The sequence below is a fragment of the Sminthopsis crassicaudata genome, chromosome 1 (assembly GCF_048593235.1).
Source record: "Sminthopsis crassicaudata isolate SCR6 chromosome 1, ASM4859323v1, whole genome shotgun sequence".
In the NCBI taxonomy this organism is placed as follows: Eukaryota; Metazoa; Chordata; class Mammalia; order Dasyuromorphia; family Dasyuridae; genus Sminthopsis; species Sminthopsis crassicaudata.
In genome coordinates, this window is record NC_133617.1 from 555,814,479 (window position 1) to 555,831,167 (window position 16,689).

Consider the following 16,689-nt stretch of genomic DNA (forward strand, 5'->3'; position numbering starts at 1 on the left):
ATATAAACAGTAGGCTTCTTAGGCTGTGAAGGGGTGTGTGTGTGTGTGTGTGTGTGTGTGTGTGTGTGTGTATGTGTGATTTCAGTTCTAATTATTTATAATAAAGATCTTTAAATATAATGTTATATCTATTGTATAATCCACTGAACCAACAAGAACAACTGCTCTTGACGTCTCAGGGAATTTGATAGTGGGCTTTTGGCATCCAGAATATGAGTTCACGGCTCAAACAAGGCTTCTGTAAATTGAGCTGGGAGTTCTGTAGGATGTGGAGGGCTCAGTGCACAGGTCAAGATCATTTCATTTTCAAAGGCACAGTTAGTGGCAAGCTGCAGACATAGATGAAAAGTGTGAAGGTGAAAAGGAATTATAAAGAAGACAGAAAGCTTTGTTTTGAAATGTAGAGCCTCCCGTAAATGCTGAAATTTAGAATCCAATTTCAAATTAAAGAATATGGCTTATTCTCTTCCCCATAGAGGTAGACTTTATTGTGCCTTTGGGAATAAGAAATAAAATGACACAAATTGAAAAAATATAACAGTAATGTGTCTTTAATTGAATTTACTAAATAGAGAAGTTTTCTATCTAAATTGGAGTAGGTTTCACCTGGGGGGGGGGGGAGAACAGTATCTTTTAGCATTTCTAGCTCATGACATCATACAGATTTGACTGGAAGTCAAAAGTGCTTTGCCAATTATTTAAGTTAGTAGTAGATGAACAAGGAAAAACATGGTGTTTTTTTTCTGTAATGAGAAAAATGCTGAATCTAACACTTAAAAATCATGAATTTTATCATTTAAAAAAAGCATTTTCTTCACTTTTTTGACAGAAATGACAAATTACTAACTCAAATTGTGTAATTAGGTTCTGACAAGTGAAAATTCCCACATAGTTTTAGATATAAACAATTCATTTCTGAATTGCTACGAGGGTTTTTTTTTGTTGTTGTTGTTGTTGTTGTTGTTGTTTGCCCCAAGTGCTATTATAGGGCATTTCTTCTGGGGTAGCTAGATGACACAGTGGTCAGGAGTTCAAATCTAGTCTTAGACACTTAACACGTACTAGCTGTGTGGCCCTGAGTAAGTCACTTCCCAACTGCCTCACCAAAAAGAGAGACAGACATAGAGAGAGAGAGACAGACAGAAAGACAGAGATAGACTGTCAGAGACAGAGAGAAGAAAGTTAGGGCATTTCTTCTTTGTGACCCTGTGAAAATACAGTGACAAAGAGAAAACTGGGTACAGTAGGAACTGGAAACCTGGGCACCCCAAGAGATCATTTTTCCATTAGATGAAAAATATCTACATGAACAATCATAGAGTGAAAGAGTATGTAGATAAGTTTCTGCCTTTGTCCATTTTGAAGGACCTTTATAATGATTTCCAGTGAGTAGATTAAAAAAAAAAGAAAGAAAGAAAACTGACAGCTTGTGCTATAAACTGGCATGAGGGGCTTTCTGAAGAGATAGTCCTCAATCTTGTGTACTTGAGATAATCCTCCTCCCTTGGAAGTCTACATAGGAAGAACTTATACTCTTAAAATGCTTACTTTGCTTTAGATACACTTAGAGAATATAGGAGAGACTTAAGTAAATTGAAGAATTTAAGGGAAGCATTTATTTTTATACTTGAGGAAAATTTACCTTGATGTTTCTTTTCATCAAGTTTATTTTCCTCTGGATCCAAGAACTCACATAAAGAGGGACTGCAGAAGCAATTTCTGGGGTCCTGACTTGGAAAAAAGATGACACCTGACTTAATTTGACATTTGGAGTAAAAAAGACCTGAGTTCAAATCCCTCCTCCAGCACTTAACTGATTTGCAATGTGTCACTTACCATTTGTTATTCTCAGTGGCCTCTTCAGTTGCCTGCATATAGAAAGAGAGTTATTGCCAGGATCAAGTGGGATAAATGTATGTAAAATATATGCAAATGTATGTAAAGTACATTGCAAACCTTAAAGTCATATATAGCTAGTGCTTGGCCCATAAGTAATAAATGTTCTATGTATCTATCTCTCTCTCAATAAGCACTTATTAAATTCTTATTATGTTCCAGGCATTGTATTAAACATTGGAAATAAAATGAAAGGCAAAAAGACAGTTTCCCCCTCATTGAGCTCATAGTCTCACAGAGTAGGCAACATAAAAACTGTGTAAAAACATGTTATATAAAGGATAAATTGGATGTAATCAAAAGAGGGAAAATACTAGAATTAAGGAGCATCAGGAATAGTTTCTTTGTAAAAAGTTAGATTTTAGCTGAGATTTGAACGAAGCAAGTAGGTAGAGATAAGAAGAGAGAGCATTCTAGGTATGGGGGACAGCCAATGAACATGCATAGGGTTGAAAGAGGGAATGCCTGTAGAAAAGCAATAAAGAGGCAATGTCTTTGGACTACAGAGTACAGGAGAGTAATAAGACATAAGAAGGCTGGCAAGGTAGAAGAAAGCGAGGTTATGAAGAGCTTTGAACACCAGAGTTTTTTTGATTCTGAAAGTAATAGGGAATTTATTGAGGAGAATAATCTTGTCTGTCTTGCACTTTAGAAAAATAAGTTTGACAGCAGATTATAGAATGGACCGTGGTGGGGAAAGACTTGAAGTGGGAAGATAAAGCAGCAGACTGTTGCAGTTGTTCTGTTATGAGATACTGAGAGCCTGTACTGAAGTGATAGCAGTGTCAGGAGATAGATGGAGAGATACACAGATAGATAGAGAATTAAAGAAAGAGGAAAAAGAAAGGAAGAAAAAAAGGAAAAGGAAAACAAGAAAGGAAGGAAGGAAGAGGGAGGGAGGAAAAAAGGACAAAAAAGGAAGAAAAAAATTTGTTGCTTCTGTGCCAAGTTATGGGTCAAGGATTATACTTAAGTGCCTGAATAAGAATTTGAATTCAGATTTTTTTCACTTCAAGTCATGTATATCTACTAAACCATCTAGCTTATGTCTAGCTGGATTTCAGCCATGTGTAATATATAATAATAAACTTCATATTTTAATATTTTATTTAATAATTTATTTTATCTCATTGATGAAATTGGAAACCAGTCAGCAAATAGATTGTGTGTGTGGGGGGGGAAACTTTCAAAAACCATTTGTGGGAAAAATGGCACTATTGTGTTGGAATTGAAGTTTCCTCTTTCAACTCTAGCTTATTGTTCTAGTTCTAGGTTTGCTAAAAAGTAACTAGTAAAGGCACATGGTTGGCAGACTTAAAATAACAGCATGTATGTGATTAACTGTACCCTGAACTAATTAAAAGTTTCCTCCCTCAAGTGGATATCTTCAACATAAAGAAGATCCAACTCACTTCCAGCTGATCAATGATGGACAGAAACAACTACACCCAGAGAAGGAACACTGGGAAGTGAATGTAAAATATTATCACTACTGTCTATCTACCCAGGTTACTTATACCTTCGGAATCCAATTCTTAACGTGCAACAAGAAAAATTGGATGTACACAAATATTATACTGTAACACATGTAAAATGTATGGGATTGCCTGTCATCTAGGGGAGGCAGTAGAGGGAGGGAGGGGAAATTTTGGAAAAATGAATACAAGGGATAATGTTATAAAAAAAATTACGCATGCATATATACTGTCAAAAAATGTATAATTATAAAATTAATAAAAAAGAAAAAAATTTTCCTCCCTCTATGGCTATGTCATATTTTCACTTATATATATATATTTACCGCATAGAATCAATTATAAGTCATCTGTGGAAATTCCAATTATCTGTAGCCTAGCTTTATTGTAAAATTATTGATTGTATGCTGCTTCATCACATATTTGATCCTACATAGATAGTCACAGAACTAGAAGGGAGATCTTAGAGGTCATTTAATTTCATAATCTGAATTGTGTGGGAAATTGAGGTCCAGATTTGAAGTAACTTGCTCATGGTCACATAGTTTCATGTAGGTCACATGACAGAAATTTATCTTAATTCCCAGTTATCCTAATTCCAAAGCATTTCACCCAAACACAACAGTTTTCCTATAACTCTAATTGTGATATGATGTCCTTGTCCTAAAATATCAGTGATCCCTTGGATTTCTATTCTTTTGCTTTTGTTGACATCTCATCACCATTAATTTTCTTTAAAGAGAAATAAACCTCTGAAATACAGACTGTCATTTCTCTTATTCCAACAGAAATCTGTGACAGAGTACAAACTGTTTCATGTATTCCCATCAAGAATGGTTAGCATATTATTTTATTTAAAGCAAAACCAAAATGCTGTAGATTTTCATATTCAAAATTCATACTCTCTATCCCCTTTCCCAACAATTAAGAACATCTGCTTTATATTATTGTGGTTTTACTCTATCATAGATCACACATAGTTCTTCCTACGTCAATCTGAATCCTTCATTTTCATCATTTTTTTACAGTATAATAATTGCCTTATATTTGTATGATAATTTGTTCAACCATTTCCCAATTGATTATGCCTATTCTATTTGCTGCTTTTTTGCTAATACAAAAATTGCTACTATGAATATTATTGAACATAATAAATCATTTTCTTTTGTCTTTGATCTCTTTATGGATCAAAAAGTATACATGATTTTAAATATACAGTTCCAAATATTGAATAGCTTGGGGTTCCAGCCTGCTTTCCATAATTGTTAAATCCTTTTTATAGCTCTAACAATATACAGACAACATCCTCCTGATCTGCTTGTGTAGTAAACTTATCAGAAAGGAAGTTAGATTAATCTGGCATATTCCATTCTTGATCCCTTCATAAATCTCCCTTTAATAGCAAACTAGAATTTGTCAGGAATGTCAATTAAGTTCCTTGGTCCAGTTCTAATCTCATTTCTGAAATTTGGAATAGACATTGGCCAAGTGCCATTATGTAGCATATCTCCTATATGCTACAGTTTTTCAAAGATCATAGACAGGAACTCAATAATCATATGATTGAATTCATCTTTGACCACTCTTACTCTTTGATTTCTTTATCAGATATTTGGGCAAATCAAAATATTATTAACCTCTTAATTTACTAGTTCTCAGTCATCTTTGTCTTAACATAGATTTTTTTTGTGTGTTTGTTTGTTTTTTAAGTGGAGCATACAAGAGTCTAAGTTAATGAATATCCACTTTCAAATTTGCTATCTAAAGAAGAATATACAATATGGGTGCATCTATCAAAGATATTATTCTGTAATTTTTATGAATCAATAATAAATGTAGGCAATTCTGGGCCCCTGTCTAGTTTCTAATGGTGTTTTAATTCTAGGACATTTTATTTGTTGAATTCTCAATATCATTTCATTGTTTGTTTTTGACATATGGGAATTTTTTGTCTATTAGCTTTAAAAAAGATTATTAAAATAGGTTTCTGTGGCATAGTTTTTACCATTTGATCATATCTTGCTAAGCATGCTAAATTTTTACAACCTGCAGCAAAATGTTCCATAGTGCCTCTAATTTATTGCATAATCTTCATTGATCAGTAAATCTAAGTTCTTTAAAGATATTTTGTCTGTTGTTTTCCCTCCTGTTTTTATCTTTTATGAATGAGTTCCACGATGGAAATTGTTCAAGCACAATTCATATTCTTATTATTGTTCTTTGGACAATTGTTCAGTGAACAATTGTGCAAATGGATAAAACATGTTGGAGTATAAGCTCATCTTCTATAGGCTTATTAAAAGCATTTTTAGGAAAACTCCTTTAGCAAATGGGATAATAGAGATAAAATATATTTTATCCTCTTCCCATGTGGTTTTGATTTCTCTTTAATATTACTAATTTCACAATCAAGCTTCGGGCATTGAGTGGGATGTTATAAAAAAGAGCATTGAATGGGACGTCAGAAGACCTAGATTTAACATAAACTTGCTGCTGTGAGCTATGCTAACATGAACTATCTGCAAAAGCATGGGAAAAGTCACTTAACTGAATTAGGCCTCCTTTTATCATCTAAACAAGGAATGAGACAATTAGCTCTTCCTTCTGACTGTAAATCAATAATCAGGTATCTGACTTAAGGTTCATGAACCATTTTTCCCAAGGGGAAAAAAAATGAATCATTTATGTAGTTCTATTCTAATATTTTTCTAATATTTTATTTTATTTATTCTAATTTTTTATTCTATTTTAATATAATTCATCCACAGAGTTGAAAGTACATACAACAAAAAAAGAAAAGAGGAAGGCATTTATCTTAAGGTCATTGTGGCATGAAAAACATTTGGAAAGGAAGAAAAGACTGAGTATTTCTTAGTTCTTTTTTGACTTACCCTCACTTATGGTAAAATTCTGATTATTTCCCTAATTGATTTCTCTCTGCCTTAATTATTTGGATAGAATACTCAAGACTGAGTACAATATTCCATTCATAGTTTTATTAAGGTGAGATGATCACCTCCTTACTCCTATATAGTATACTATAGTGTAGATGTTAATTGTATTAACTTTTCCCCCAGTATTTGTAGTCTACTAAATTCCCCACATCTTTTTCACATAAACTACTCTTTTATAAGTGGAGAGGCATCTTGTCCTTATCAAACTGATTTTTGAGCTTCACTTAAAGACCTTTTTTATTGCTATTAAGTTTCATCTTGTTAAATTCAGTTCTGATTTTTTGGATCCTGAAAATACTATGTTAGTTATCTCTCCCTATTTTGTGTCAGCTGATAAGTATCCCAACTTGGTCTTTGTCCAAGTCACTGATAAAAATGTTAACACAGAATCAAGCTCAGTTTTCATGGAGACTTTCTTCCTCCCAGATGATATCAGACCATTAAGGACTACTTATTGAGTCCATTCATTCAACTATTTCTGAATTTATCTAATTGTAACACCTCATACCTCTCCACAAGAATATGAGATACTTTATCAAATGCTTTACTAAAATTTCAGTAATGTAAATTAATAGTATTCCCCAGATTAACTAATTCAGCAACACTGTCCAAAAAGAAAATAAGTATAACACCAGAAAGTACTCTTCCTATTCATATAGTGAATCACTCAGAAAAGATTACTCCAGATTCAAGGTGCTCTATGTGTACATCAACTCAAAGCCATAATTTATGAGTTCCCACCAGTTTCACTGTCTGGCAAAGGACAAAATTAATAAAAGTAAATACATTTAACTAATGGGCATAGCAAAAATGTAACAATATAATAATTTCCCTATTAACTTAGGACAAACTCTCCCACAAACACAAGTACCTAAAGTGAAGAAAATGAACACCAGTAGAGAATAAGGTGGTGAAACATATATGGAAACAACTGCATTCTCTCCTTGATGAAATTGTTTCTTCCCATTTTCCTCCCTTTTTTTCCTTCCTCCCTTCCTCCTTTCCTTATTTCCTTTCTTTCTCCCTTCTTTTCTTCCTTCTTCCCTTCCTTCCTCCTTTCCTTTCTTTTTTCCTCCCTTCCTTCCTTCTCTTCTTTCTTTCTATCTTCTTTCCTCCCTTCCTCAGTTGTTGGAAAATTTAGAATTATTTTCTGAGATACTACTTTACATCTCTTAGATTAACTTAGATGTCAGGAAAAGATAATGAAAAATGTTGGAGGAGATATGGGACATTAATGCATTTTTGGTGGAATTTTAAACTGATTCAATCATTCTGGAGAGCACTTTTGTAACTATGTCCTAAGGACTATCAAACTTGAATACTTTTTGATTCAGTAGTCTTACTATTGGTTCTGTATTCCAAAGAGATCATAAAAGCGGGAAAAGAATCCACATGTGAAAAAAATGTTTATAGCAGCAATTTTTGTAGTAACAAGGAACTGGAAATTAAGTGGGTGTCCATCAGTTGGGGAATGGCTGAATTAAGTTATGATATATTAATATAATAGAATATTATTGTTCTAAGAGAAATAATGAGCAGGCTAATTTCAGAAAGTCTGGGAGAGATTTACATGAACTGATACTAAGAGAAGTGAACAGAACCAAGAAAACATTGTACATAGTAACAACAAGATTATGTGATGATTAACTATGATGAACGTGGCTCTTCTCAATGATGTCTTCTCAAGGCAATGCTAATAGACATGGGATGGAAAATACCATCCACATCTAGAGAGAAAACAATGGAGACTGAATGTGAATCAAAGCATAGTATTTTCATCTTTTTGTTTGTTTTTCTTTCTCCTGTTTTTTTTTCCCCTTTTGGTCTCATTTTTCTTGTACAATATCACTAATATGGAAATATATTTAAAAGGATTCCACATATTTAACCTACATCAGACTTTCTTAGGGAGAGGGAGCTAAGAGAGGGATAAAGAAAAATTTTGAACACAAAGTTTTATGAAAATGAATATTGAAAACTATCTTCATATGTATTTGGAAAAATAAAATACTATTGAGAAAAAACAATTAGAATTACTTGGGGAAGAGAGAAATTAAGTGTTAGGATCACAAAACTAGTATATATCAGAGATAAACCTGATCTTGGTTTCTCTGACTTGAAGAATCATTCTCTATTGTGTCATATTATTTCTCTAGTACGAGGATATCTTTTTAATATATGGTGTGATCCTAGACAAGGCACTTAACTTTCATGAGTTTCAATCATGTCTATTAAAAGAATGGATTGAATTAGCTGCCTTCTGGGGACTTTTTTAGCTCTAAATATATGATCTCATGCCTCCACTACATTTTTTACCTTTTTCCTTTGAATAAAGAAATTCTTTCATAATCATTTTTTAGTCCTTGATTTCATCATATAAACACAATGCTACCTTTGTAGCATATTGTTGTTCAGTCCGTCAGTACTGTCTGATTCTTCATGACCCTATAGACCAGAACATACCAGGTACTTCTATACTCCACTATCTCCCAAAGTTTATACAAATTCAGTTCATTGTTTCCTGACACTATCTCTTCCTCTCTTGTCACCTTCTTCTTTTGCTTTTAATCCTTCCCAACAACAGGGTCTTTTCCAGTGAGTCCTGCCGTCTCATTATGTAGCCAAATTATTTAAGTTCTTTCTTTTTGACTTCCTAGTTTCTCTTGATTGAATACATTTCTATCTTAGGCTATTTATCATATTTTCTTATGTAGCACTGTAACAGTAGAGAGAAAAATGGATTCAGGTCCAGATCTGCTACTAAGTAATCATGTGATCCAGAAAGAAATCATTTAACTTCTCTGATATGAAAATTAAAAAAACAAAACAAATTTTCATTCTCTTTAAAAGGAGGGTATTGGACTAAATATTCTCTAAGGCCTTTTCCAAATCTAAAATCCTATGTTTTTATGTCATTAAAATATTATAATATGTAAAAAACAAAACAAAACACCTAAAGATTTTGCTCCAAAAAAACTTGTTCTTGGGATTTTGGTTGGCTATTGTCAGTATATGACTATAAAATAATGATATGCTGGGAAAAAAAGACATTTCTTTTGGTCTTAACATCTTTATTGATCATGTTTTAGTTTTAGAGTGAGACTATTAAATGCCAAAGTGCTTAGACACTGTTTATTTGATTAATTAATTTGTGATGCTCAGAATAAATGGTTATACTTTTCCAAAGCTACACTCTCTTGAATAAGAAGAGAGAAATGATGTGTGGAACATAAAGTGGAAAATTAGAAAAGGAAATTCAATGGATATTGATGAAATATAACTAACTCTGATTTTTCTCTTTGTTACATGATGGCACTTTACATTATAGAATTTCTTCCTTCACAAAGACTTAGAGAAGGTTCAATATACCAAGTATAATAATGTTGGATTCATGAAAGAAATTTTGTTTTCATTGAGGAACCAAAACTGGAATGTTCTCCCAAATCTGTAAAGTTGGGTAGGATTTTACCTTACCTGGGTCTAGCAGGATGTGGTATTGGAAGAAGAGAGCTGAGCAACTTCTACTTAGGAAATGGTGCTGATTCCTACCAGAAAAGACAGGGAAGACCCCAAGATTATAATCTAGGTGATATTCAAATGTCCTAAAGTGGGTAGGGAGAAAGAGCTTGGGACTCATACTGTTAGTATAGGGCCATCCTCAGGGGTTTTCAGACTTCCCTGGGATTTTTCATTTAGGAAGATGTAAGGAGTCATTGTTACTGTTGTTCATTTATTTCTAGTCTTGCCCAGCTCTTTATGATATCATTTGAGGTTTTATTGGCAAAGATATTGGAGTGGTTTTCCATTTTCTTCTTTAGCTCATTTTGCAGATAAGGAAACAAGTAAACATGGTAAAGTGACTTGCCCAGGATCATACAACTCATAAGTATGTGACGCCAGATTTAAATTCAGAAAAAATGATTCTTCTTGACTTCAGGTCCAGTACTCTATACATGGCACCACTCAATTTGCCTTGGTCCTTATATCTTTCTTATTAATAAATCGTGAAACAATCCATTATCTGGGCGTTCCACAGTAGAAACTGATGTTCTTCAGTCTTTCCCTATATGATTAATGAAACTTAAATAAAAGAATTAAATTAGTGAAAACACCACAAAACTTTTAATTCTGGAGCATACTTAAAAAAAAAATAAAAAGAGCAATTAGAGGGGGAAAAAGAAGAAGGAAGAGAGACAGGAAACCAAAGTGTGAGTCATCATATTTCTAGTTGCCTTGACTTTTTGCACATCTTTGTAAACCTAGAGTCTAAATTAAGAGATGTCAAGAAAGTGTACTCCAACAATTAAAAGCTATTTCTTACTTCCACAACTTTCCTAGATTCTACTTTCCATAGGTATTCTCCAAATGAGTAGGCAGGCTGAACTCAAAGTCTATTGAGGCCCGTTGTTTGCTTCTTTCCATTAGTGACATAAAAGCTTTTACTGTTTGATACTATGGTCCATTGCTTTTTTCTCTTCTTTTTCTTTTTTGTGAGACAATCAGGGTTAAGTGACTTGCCCCTAGTTACATACCTGGTAAGAGTTATGTGTGTTTTCCTGGGCTATCTTCCTCAGATCTTATATGGGCTAGTACTTTATCCACTATGCCACCTGCTAGCCCATATTGCTTTTTTCATGTACTCTTTTTGCATTAGTTTACTATTTTGTTCAAAACACTATAATTTCAGATTTTTCTAGCAAAAAAAGTTTTTTTGAGATTAGATAAGGAGCTTTTACAAAAATCTTTATATTTTTTATCTTACATGAAGAATAGAACAGGAATTTTTTTAAATTCACATTTTTCATTGACCATGACTATTATCCCCTAAGAAAATTATTTAATTTTGAATTGTGAAAATAATTATTGAAAAAGGTTAGCATTGATATACTTATTTTTTCACTTTCTAAATTTTTTGAATAGTATTATTGAAAAAATTTTAAATGTAAGAAGTAAAATGTATAATTTTTGTTGTGTTATTGCTTTAATGTCTATTTTGTATTGATTTAAAGTGGTTCATCCTTTTAGAAATAGTACTTGGGAGAGTTGTGAAAGTAATTGCAGACTTTTTCCCCCAGAGCAGTTTTGTACAAATCTTTAGATTTAGGAGTATGCTTTAATTTCAAAGGACATCAGGATTAAATGTTTAGTTCCCCAATGAAAACTTATTGCCTATAAATGCTATAAAAATGCTAGGCGAATTTATTTTTGCATAATTATATTATATTTTATGTTTGGGTAGAAATTGCAGTGTATAATCCATCAATATGCAAATCATTTTCATAGATAAATGAGTCACAAAGTTGTGTCAGTAAATCATTTTCATATGCACTCCTACTTACTTATATGAGATGTCAGTTTCCCTGATCCATCTTCATTCTCCATTCAACATTGCATGTTGTCTTAAAACTCAGATTTATCTTCATATTTTGCTATGGAATTCTATGGGAATTCCCTCAGGGAGTATTTCTTGTACTGTAGTTTATAGTCATCATTGTGGCTAGGTTAGAAAATTATCAGTTCTTGATCCACATCTCTGTTTGGCACTTTAAAAACGGTATGAATCCCATAAATACAGATGACTACCTTTTTTGTTTGTTGGTTGGTTGGTAGGAAGTCCGGGTTAAGTGAATTGCCCATGGTCACGCAGCTAATAAGTATCTCAAGCTGGATTTGAACTTGGGCTCTCCTGACTTCAAGACAAGTGCACCATCCACTGTACCACTCAGTCCTCACTCAGTCCTAATTGCTCCCAAAGCAATATCTTTTTGTGTGAAATTCAATGCAGCAACTTTTGCTTTACTATTTTATGTTGGTTTGAGTTTAACTATGTATGGTCTCAAAAGGGGAAAAAATACATGGAAAAGCATGCTTAAAATTTTGTGTTATCTGTTTTGCTTTGCAGAGACTAAATACTGTTGGAACTAGTAATGCCGATCTCCCTTTGGTTGATCCCGGAATGTACCAGTTGGATATTACATTAAGAAGGGGTCAGAACTTAGCTGCCCGAGATCGTGGAGGTAAGAACATAAACCTGTGCCCTTGGTACAATTAACTGTATTTATCCTGTAGCTCATAAACTTGTTAGAAATTTGGTTCAAAAGTGAATATAGTTTATGACACTGAGGAAATGGTTGATTTCCTTGTCCTTCATCCAGTTCCTTATATGGAACTTAAGCCAACATGAGGTGAAATGTTTGGGATCAGTCTCTTAAAAGTATTCATATCCCACATTGCATAACTATTTGGGAGATGCCTAAGAGACAAGAAAGTGTTATGTCACCTAGAAGGTCATACAGCATCCCAAATGTGGGAGTGAATTATGTACAGAAAAGGAATGCCATATAATCTTTTATGACTTTAATGACTAACTCAATGATTTTGTTTACATAATTTGATTTCCATCTGTGTGCATCTTTGTAAATTACTTAGTTGGAACTTTCTCAATCCCTATCACTGTATTCTTTCTATTTGGGAACCAGGTAAGTTTTAAACACAGGAAAGTCATGACATTATTAAATTAGAGCATTTAAGTTTATAGTATTTATAGAAAAAGCAGCTGAACACATAATTAACCTTCTCATATTGACCAGAGTCAATTGTCAGTCTATTCTCTGCAAGGCAGTTATGAAAAAAGACTATGGTTCCAGCATTAGCTCCACCACTTACTAGCTGTGTGACCCTGGCGAGTCAATCTAACTTCTCTAAGCCTTAATACTTTTATCTGAAAAGTGGGAATAAAAATAATTAGATTTCTGTGATAAAAACACTTAGTAAAGTATAGGTGAATAGATATGCAGATATGAGTTAATGCCTTTCCCTTTTAAATTCAATAAAGATCATTTCATTAGAGAGCTATAATTAGGGAAGCAAAAGATTTTTTTTTTATTTGTAGATTTGAGAAGACAGCAACTGAATAGATATGAGTGTAGTAGGAAATGGGAAGAGTCAAGGATGACTCTATGACTGCTAATACCATCAATAGAAAAGGAAAATTCAAAGGAAGCATAAGCTTAGGAGAGAAGATAGTTAGGAGTCTCAAATTGGACCTGTTTAGTTTATTATGCTATGACACATCTAGATGGAAATGTCTATCAGGTATTTGGTGACATAGACCTGTAAAGCTTGAGCTTTGTAGAGAGAGGTATATGATGCAAATATGAGTGCCATTCATAGAAATGATAATTGGAACCATTGCAACTAATGAGCTCTACAAGGGAGAGTTTATAGATAAAGAAGGGTATAGGATAGATCCTTGAGATATACTCGGTGTTATGATTGGAAAATGAACAAAAATCTAACAACTTTTATGAATGAGAATTCATAAATGAGATTAGTGAGAATGAGAGAGCTTTCCAACAAAGGACAATCAGCAGAGTAGTATCTGAAAATCCAGAGGTACAGAGTATTTAGGAAAGAGGAAGTGGCTAGTAAGTTGTGTCAAAGATTGCCAGTCAAAAAGAGTAAGAACTAAGTAAAAGTTAATTAGATTTAGTAATTAAAGAAGCATTGGATCTTTTTTTTTTTTTAAGTTGGCAAAAAAGGGGTTTATTTTGACATTGAGAATTCTCAGTGGGCTAGGTTCCTAATGGAAAATAGCAAAGCATTGAGAGATTGAGAGCAGCCTTCTATTGCCTAAGATTAAGTAGTATATGTTGATTCTATGATCTGAGGCTAGGGAGCCATCTCCAGGTGAATTAAGGGTGGTGGGATAAGAAGTAATCTCCAGATGAATTAAAGGTGGTGGTTATTCCAGGAGTTTCCTGAGGCTAGAAGCTGAGGAGTGGTCAGAATCAGGAGAGTTTTCTGAAAGATTCCAAATCGAGAAGATTCAGGGCTTCATGACCCAAGCCAAAATGAGGGAATGTAAGAATCCTATTATATCATTTCCTCCCCTCAAGCAGTCACCCCCAAATTCTTTTGTGGTAAAGGGACAGAGGTCCCATCTTCTGGAGCTGAGAAGTATTTGATTTTTTTTAATTTATTTTTTTTTATAATATTATCCCTTGTATTCATTTTTCCAAATTATCCCCTCCCTCTACTCCCTCCCCCCGATGACAGGTAATCCCATACATTTTACATGTGTTACAATATAACCTAGATACAATATATGTGTGTAAATACCATTTTCTTGTTGCACATTAAGTATTAGCTTCCGAAGGTATAAGTAACCTGGGTAGATAGACAGTAGTGCTAACAATTTACATTCAAGAAGTATTTGATTTTAAAGAAAACACTTCCATTAATGGTGAAGTTGAGAAATGAATTGGACATAAGGAAATAGATACCACACACAGACTACTTTTTCTACTTGGCTGAGAAAGTAGCTTAGGAATAGGAGACCTAGAGGGGAAAAGAATAGTAGGGTCAATTGAAGACTTCTATTAATGTGTTTGTAAACAACAGAGAAGGAAGTCAGGAAGAGACAAATAAAGTTTAGTTCTTATATGTAACTATCAAAATTACTCACTTGTGCTTAAAAAATGAGTTTTAATTTAAACACTCTAACACATTTTTATGACTTTCTTTAAAATGCATCAATTCTATACACCCCATTGCCTTTTTACATATTAATATTGATGATGTTTGTATCCCCTCAATTTCCAGTGGTGAAGAGGTTAGTGGTAACTTAAGAGAGTTGTTAAAATCCCCTTTTGGTCGGCTCCAGGTTCAAAGTGAAAGAGTTCACTTATCCCGAATTATTAATAGCAAAATGAAAGTTTATTGTTGGATATGATGAGGTCTAGAATTGGGGTACCTAAATGAAATTAGGGTTTAATTGAGGTCTAGTGGCAAGTTTGGGGGCTGGGAGAGCCCAGATCTTTTATTAAAATTCAAAGGGATGCTTTTGACGAGGATGTGTGTCCTAGCTTCTTGAATTGTTAATGCATCAGCTAGTAGGGGCTGGGAATGAGAAAGGAATAAATCCATCTGAAAGGACTAGTTTCTTAAAGGGACCACAATTCACATCAGACAGAAACCAGTTTGCTAAGAGCCTGACTTCTATAGTGGCAAAGTCCTATTAGGGAAATGGATTCTGGCACTGAGAAGAGAATGCCTTCTCAGCAGGCAGAGGGTCCTAGCAAATTGCTTGGACTTCTGCAAGAAGTGAGTCCAGAAACTGCCCTTTAAAAGGAGTCTTGAGACTTCAGTAGTTAGGTTCCTAGGTTTAGATGCTTATCAGTATCCAGCCCAGATCTCTTATTAGAATTCACACTTCAAAGAGGTACTTTTTGATAAGAATTTTTAATTGAATCAAAGGCTCTGGCATCCTGGAAAGAAAACTTATTTGGGGGGATATACCTTCCCCAGGAGGAGCTGAGACTCCAAAAGGGATCACAGATCAAAAGGAAATACAATTTCAGAGCATAGTTCCTGGCACATAGTAGGTGCTTAATAAATACTTATTGATAAAGTGGCTTATATAGATATTTGTCTCTCCCATTAAAAGTTAATCTTCTTTTTGAGGAGGGATTTTTCATTGTCTTTGTATTCTCAGGCCCTAGAACAGTGTTTGGCAGATAATATGAGTTTAATATATACTTGTTGATTGGTCTGTTGACTTTTCCTCCAAGTATAATGAAAATGTCACCTACAACATAAAGAATCAAAGAGAGAGCTATAGCAGTCTTTCCTAGGAGAGTCTTGCATTTCTTATCCTCCCAGCTTACATTAAAAGATAAGGGCAGGTACATAGCTAATGCTTTTCCCCCAGAATAAACACCTCCAACAATCCCTTATTCCCAAGGCTAGCTAGTTAAAGTACAAATTGCTGCTACAATTTGTAGCTTTGATCTGCTAATCCTTGCCTTCCTTCCTTTTTTCCTTGGCTTACCCAGGTGCTTCACAACGTGCAGGGCTCTGCTTGTTCATAATTTACTTAGTTGAGTGAATTGATTGCCTGTCCTATAGGTCTGAGAGTTCTTTAAGGGTTCGGTTTTTATCTCCTTGCTTCATTTCAACTCCCTTTGTTCATTTCTCATATGTATTAGTTCCTACACTTTGGGTCAGGATTAATGGCGGTGTAAGAAAGAGATCTCTGACAGCTGAAGAAAACATTTGGAAACAGAACTGCACAGAAGCCCTAAGAGAACAGATAAATTTCAAGAGGACCTATGTATCTATATTTCTTTAATTTTCTCTCTGAATTGGCTACCATATTTATTCTATTTTAGCATGTAGAAAAATAAATGAATGAGAAAACACCCCCATCTATCTTCATGGTGGCAGCTAATTCTAAATGAACTCAAAATGCCTAGGAGAAAATAAATATTCCTAGGAATGTTAGTGTTAGAAAACTATTAAAAATAGTAATTCTTGTAAATTATAATCTGGAGAAATGAATTTTTAACTCTGATTTTTTTTAA

The 16,689-nt window shown here is 33.8% G+C and overlaps 1 protein-coding gene across 12 annotated transcripts in view; it reads left to right on the top strand.

Annotated features, from left to right (window-relative positions):
• Positions 1-16,689, top strand: part of MCTP1 (multiple C2 and transmembrane domain containing 1) — a 722,542-nt gene that overhangs the window by 293,681 nt on the left and 412,172 nt on the right. For all 12 annotated transcript variants that reach the window (XM_074282070.1, XM_074282074.1, XM_074282073.1 and 9 more), the window contains exon 2: positions 12,228-12,342. In XM_074282070.1, coding sequence (XP_074138171.1) covers positions 12,228-12,342 — 115 coding nt within the window. The remainder of the gene's footprint in view (positions 1-12,227; positions 12,343-16,689) is intronic.